Genomic DNA, 6,106 nt, shown 5'->3' on the forward strand with positions numbered 1-6,106 from the left:
AAGAGGATGTCTTGTAAAGATGTGGAGGAAGGAGGGAGGGAGATATGGGAGAGGGGAAGGAGGTGAACTTGGCATATCTGGCTCAATTAGATGCTCAAGGGCCTTAGATGCTGGGCCTGTTGGGCCTTGTGCACCAGGCAGGTGGGAGCCACTGAAAGTTCTTAAGCAAGGGAGAGGCCAGGTGTGTTTTCAAAAGCTCCTTCTGGAGGTCTCCCTGGCAAGCTAGGGCTTTGCTCCAACCATGTGGATTCAGGCTGTGGTATGAGATGGAGGGTGTGTGTTAAGTCCAAGAAACAGTAAAGAGATAAAAATGAAGGGCCTGATGAGGAGGCTAGGCATTGGAAGGACCCAAGTTCATGGCAGTGGGCAGGGGACAGTCAGTCTGTGAGCAGAGCCCAGCTGTGGTTTTTGGCCAGTAGGTCAAGAAGTACCCTGTGGCTTCCCAGGGAGCACAGCAGCAAGGACCCAACAGTAGCAGTGGCAGGGCCAGCTTCCTGTGGCCGTAGCTGTGAGGGCCAGGCCCTCTCTCTGGCCCAGCCACATGGTGGGGTGGGAGCTTGCCCTGGCTTTGTGCCAGATGTGTTATTATTTATGTCTCTGAGAACGTCTGGATCCTGGAGCCGAATTACAATAAAAACATCTTTAAACTTATTTCCACCTCATTTTGGAGTTGCCAGCTCAACTGATCATTTTTATGAACCGTCATGAACATTGATGACATTTTATGAGCCTTTTACTTGGGACGCTACAGGATAAATTTGTCAGCGCGGCCTATAGGGAAACCCAGTGACTGTTTCTCCTGCCGCAGGGATGGTTCTTCCTGCCTGCAGCCCCCTCCCCATATCCACTTGGTCTTAGAATGTGGGGGAGGACCCTGAGTGTCCAGATGCACTGAGAGCAGGTGCCCTGGGGTACCCCTAGGAAGAGGCCAGGTCTGAGTGGCTGAGGGCTCCTTTGGTCCTGGCAGGCCCTAGAAGGGGTGATTTTTCTGAATTTTACCAGAGAGGAGATTGCTGTTAGAGGGGAAGGAAGGCTGGGTCTCCAAGGGATAGCCCATCTGCCCCCACCCGCTGACCCGGCCCCCTGTGTCTGATCAGGGAGGGCTGTAGGCAGGCACAGCGCCCAGCTGCCGCACACTGCCCCCACCTTGACTCCGTCTGTCTTGGTCTTCTGGCCTTCCTAGTCCTGTCCGCCAGTCCTTCTGTCTGTACTCTCATATCCAGCCATCAGTCTCCATCTGTCCATCTCTACCCATCTCCATCTGTCACTCTCCATCCAGCTGTCCATCCATCTCTGTCCCTCTGTCTGACTCTGCAGTGGAGTGAGCAGAGCCCCAGGGAGTCCTCCTTCTGCACCCATGAAGCCCCAGGCAGCAGATGTTCCTTAAAGCCATTGTTTGCAGACCGGGGAACTGGTCCCTGCCCTCCTTGGGCCCCTAAGTTGACAAGGAGATGAACAAGCCCTGAACTGTGAAGCCATTGATGAGGGAGCCCGTGGATGGGAGCTGGTCTGACAGGGCCAGGTTCTGGCCCCCCAGGCTCAAGTACTCCACACAGCCCTTCCCTGCTGCTGCCTGCCTCCTGCTTCTGCTGCTGCTGGCCGCCCCGCCAGCTTCCCTACCCTGCAGTGCTGCAGACACCACCCAGCACCCTTGTGGGCTTTGCCTAGTGCGTTGCTGAGGGCGTCCCATGGCTGTAAGACCTTAGGCTATAACACCCAATGAAGGGTTCATGCATTTCCAGTCGGGTGTGTGTGAAGTTTCTTTTCGATTCTTTACATAAAATAGCCATGATTTGTTTAGTGAATGACCAAATGAGCAGACAGGTTTTCAGAGTCCAAACCAGTCTGTCTGAGACCCATGGAGTCAACCCCCAGGATAGACAGATTATGGAGATCAGTGGCATCTGACCCCCTCTGGTCACTGCCCTCAAGTGAGAGCTGCTGAGTGCTGTGGGGGCTGTCAGGCAGCCCTCACCTTCCTTCTGTGGGTGCTAGGCAGGGTGCTCACAGGGAACAAAGGATGGGCTGCCTCACCTGCTCAGAATCTCTGGGAGCTGGTGTGCCCCTTGCAGGCTCCCTGGTGACACCAGAAGGGGGTCTCTGCAGGGGAGAGCTCTGCAGCAGCTGCAGCCCTGCTGCTAGGCCAGCCCTCGGCCCCTTCCCCATGCTGAGGACAGCAGTTCTCTCTCAGACACCCCCGCATCAATGGGGATGGGGGGATGAGACTTGCTGCCAATTAATCCCATAAACCACTTACCCCCACCCACCCTCCTATTTGCATGTGGGGTGCTTCCCTCTGGGGAGAGAGAGGGGGGTGGGGAGAGAACCTGCATCTGGGTCTCCTAGAAGGCTCTAGAGCCCAGCCCTGGAGTCTTTGGTGCTGAAACTGATCTGCTTAGGGGCCAGCCCTGGATTAGCCCAGCTCCAGCCAGCCCAGGCCAGGGGGGGCTGGGGGCTATTTAATGAGGTTTAGGGTCGGTTCTCAGGTCACTGTTGGGAGGCTCCACCATCATTAGTGGAGCTGAGGAGGCTGCTCCACTACAGGTGGGCCAGGGTGTGTGAGCGAGCGCGCGCTGGGAAGGGGTGGGCATGGCAGAGGCAGGTCCCTCCCTGCTTCTCCTTTGTCACTTCCCTTCTCTGTGCTGACAGGGGAGGTGTTCACAGAACCCAAAGAGGGAGGGGTGACAGCCATGTTCCCTTTCTCTCTGGGCTCTGTGGATGTGGGATGCTGCTGACCTAGTAGGAAGGTGAGAAACAGGGAACAGAAGAGTTAAATGCATGTTTATTCCAAGCCCACATGTCCTGGCTGCTGAGGTTCTTAGCCAGAGCCCTGGGGAGAGTGGGGTGTCCTGAGCACACCAGGCTAACCAGACCTCCATCCACAGTGTGTGTCACATCTGTGTGTGTGTGTGCCTGTGTGTGTATGTGTGTGTGTGTGTGTGTGCATGTGTGTATCTAGACACCCCCGCATCAATGGGGATGGGGGGATGAGACTTGCTGCCAATTAATCCCATAAACCACTTACCCCCACCCACCCTCCTATTTGCATGTGGGGTGCTTCCCTCTGGGGAGAGAGAGGGGGGTGGGGAGAGAACCTGCATCTGGGTCTCCTAGAAGGCTCTAGAGCCCAGCCCTGGAGTCTTTGGTGCTGAAACTGATCTGCTTAGGGGCCAGCCCTGGATTAGCCCAGCTCCAGCCAGCCCAGGCCAGGGGGGGCTGGGGGCTATTTAATGAGGTTTAGGGTCGGTTCTCAGGTCACTGTTGGGAGGCTCCACCATCATTAGTGGAGCTGAGGAGGCTGCTCCACTACAGGTGGGCCAGGGTGTGTGAGCGAGCGCGCGCTGGGAAGGGGTGGGCATGGCAGAGGCAGGTCCCTCCCTGCTTCTCCTTTGTCACTTCCCTTCTCTGTGCTGACAGGGGAGGTGTTCACAGAACCCAAAGAGGGAGGGGTGACAGCCATGTTCCCTTTCTCTCTGGGCTCTGTGGATGTGGGATGCTGCTGACCTAGTAGGAAGGTGAGAAACAGGGAACAGAAGAGTTAAATGCATGTTTATTCCAAGCCCACATGTCCTGGCTGCTGAGGTTCTTAGCCAGAGCCCTGGGGAGAGTGGGGTGTCCTGAGCACACCAGGCTAACCAGACCTCCATCCACAGTGTGTGTCACATCTGTGTGTGTGTGTGCCTGTGTGTGTATGTGTGTGTGTGTGTGTGTGCATGTGTGTATCTAGTCAGCTATAGGACTTTGAACTTCAGTTTCTATATTTGAAGAAATTGGGGGTCAGGGATTGGCTGCCAGTTATAATTGAAATGCATACCCCATTCTTGTGGAAGGAGCTGGCAGCCTGCTTGTGACTGCATGTCCTCTCTGGGCCTGTCCTGCAGGAGCTGGCCCCCACCCTGTGCAGGGTCCCCCTTGCCTGGTGGGCACCTGGCCATCCTTTGAGGCAGGGAACAGGCCCAGCGCTGTTCCCTCTGAAGACAGTGATGGCAGGATGAACCAGCCTTGGCGCCCTCACAGACCCTCCTGGGAACAGCATGGGGGCAGAGGGCCAGGGCCTTGTTTCTCTCTGGTCTGCTCTGTGGATGTGCACACGCGCAGCATCCTGGGCCACATGCAGAGGTGTGCACACGGTATCGCTGCTCTCCGATGCTGTGCATGCTCACACGCTCTGTCAGGCACTTACTGTGCCAAGGCTCCATGTGGCTCTCACAGGTCTGTCCTTCCCTGTCTTGCTCTGCTGCAGCCAGGACAGCAACCTTCCCACCCTCATATCCAGTGTCCATCGTAGCCGCCACCTCGTTATGCCCGAGCATCAGAGCCGCTGTGAATTCCAGAGAGGCAGCGTGGAGATTGGCCTGGGACCCGCAGGTGAGGAGCCTCTGGGGTCCTCAGGATGAGGATGGGGCTGTTGGGGCCATGACAGCTTAGCCCAAGGACAGCCCACCCTCCCGATCTCTGCTCAGCAGCTCTGGACGCCACCGCCACCCACCCCAGCAGCCTTGGCAGGCGGCCAGCAAGGCCAGCAGAGGAGGCGGGAGGTGCAGGCTGGCTGTCCCCCGGGGCTCCATGTGATGGTAATTGTGTTAATCCCAGCCAGCCGGGCAGACAGGAGGCAGAGGCGGTGGCTCCACTGTGGCTGCTGCTGGGGTGGGCTTGGAGTGGCTGAGGCCCTTCTACCCTCTCCTCACAGGGGCAGATGCAAGTATAGGCCTCACAGAGGCTCAGAAATGCACACCCTGTTCACCTCACACACCAGCCCCAGAGTATGGCGGGTACTGGTTCTACCTCCTTGGGGTCCTGGGAGGGAAAGGGTCATCATGCAAGAAAGGGAGCACTATAGCTTAGACCTCCATGGGGCAGGTGAAGGCACTGGACCTGGAGATCCCAACCTGGATTGTGGAGGATGGGGCTACAGGAGAGGCAGCAGGAGTTCAGAGGGAGGGGGCAGTTTGGGAACTCAGGTGCTGTCCAGAGGAGAAGGTCAGAGGAGACTTGGTCATGAGGCAGCAGAGAGCGGGGCTCAGCCGAGCTTCAGCTAAAGTAGCAAGGCAATGAAAGGAGTTTAGGGGCAAGGTGTCCCTTGCTATCCTGTCTCTGGGCAGAGATGTTTCTGGCAGCGGCCGCAGTTCTCAGGAAGGCTGGCAGCCAGGGGTGGAGGTGGGGGTGTTACACTGTCCTGGGACTCCTGAACACCCAGTCAGTGCTTCCAGGCCTGCATGTGCCTGAGGAGGGCTTTGTGGGGCGGGAGTGTGGGGGCTGCCTCTGGAGCGTGTTGGAGGCGGCTGAGCAGGCGGCTGATAAAATCTAATTGCCCCATCGATCGGGCGGAGCCAAGGGAGCCCCGCAATGATTGAGATATTCTGAGCCAGCAAGCCCTCCCCTGCTGTCTGCACACGCCAGACCTCCTCAGGTACATGGGCACACATGTGCGTGTGCAAACGCAGATGTGTGTGCACCTGCTCCCAGCTGGGGGCCATGTGCTCGGGGCCTCAGCATGGCCTGGGCACCCACTCACCCTCCAGGTCAGGGTGTCCTCACACGTGCCTGCCACCCCTAGCGCTCACTGGCCTGTGTCAGGTGCCCTCATCTACTTAATGCTGGGCGCGGGGTGTGCTGCCTACACTTCCAGGTCACACATTCGGCATGGATGTCCTGAGGGTGTGCTGTGTCCAGGTTTCTCAGCTCCTCCTGGGGGCTTCCTTTTGGCCCTTGGGTGGCATTTACTTGTCATCACTTCTTGTTTTCTGTGACCCCAAGAACCATATGTCAATCCAATTCTTGAGGCCCCAACCTTGGCCCTTCCCTAAATATAGTACAGACACCTACTGCTGGGCCACCTCTCTCCAGGCCCTGGGCTGGAAAGGTCCAAGAGGACTGAGAGCTCAGAGCAGATTGGTGACTGTGTGGCCTGGCACTGCAGAGGTCTGGCCCTGGGTGTGTGTGAGCATATGTGTGTGTGTGTGTGTGTGTGTGTGTGTGTGTGTGTGTGTGTGTGTACATACATACAGAGCCTTGAGTTTGAACAGAGACCGAGAGTCTAGCTGGGACCCGCTAAGTGTTATCGAGTCAAAGGCTGGTGGTGTACATTCAGGTTGGTTTATATATA

General features: G+C 57.2%; 1 protein-coding gene across 3 annotated transcripts in view; it reads left to right on the forward strand.

The window, feature by feature from the left end:
* SAMD11 (sterile alpha motif domain containing 11) overlaps nt 1-6,106 on the forward strand; it is a 19,832-nt gene that overhangs the window by 6,679 nt on the left and 7,047 nt on the right. For all 3 annotated transcript variants that reach the window (XM_006164074.3, XM_006164075.3, XM_006164076.3), the window contains exon 5: nt 4,244-4,368. In XM_006164074.3, the coding sequence (XP_006164136.1) occupies nt 4,244-4,368 (125 nt within the window). The remainder of the gene's footprint in view (nt 1-4,243; nt 4,369-6,106) is intronic.

The sequence above is a fragment of the Tupaia chinensis genome, unplaced genomic scaffold, assembly GCF_000334495.1.
Source record: "Tupaia chinensis unplaced genomic scaffold, TupChi_1.0 Scaffold143584_1, whole genome shotgun sequence".
In the NCBI taxonomy this organism is placed as follows: Eukaryota; Metazoa; Chordata; class Mammalia; order Scandentia; family Tupaiidae; genus Tupaia; species Tupaia belangeri.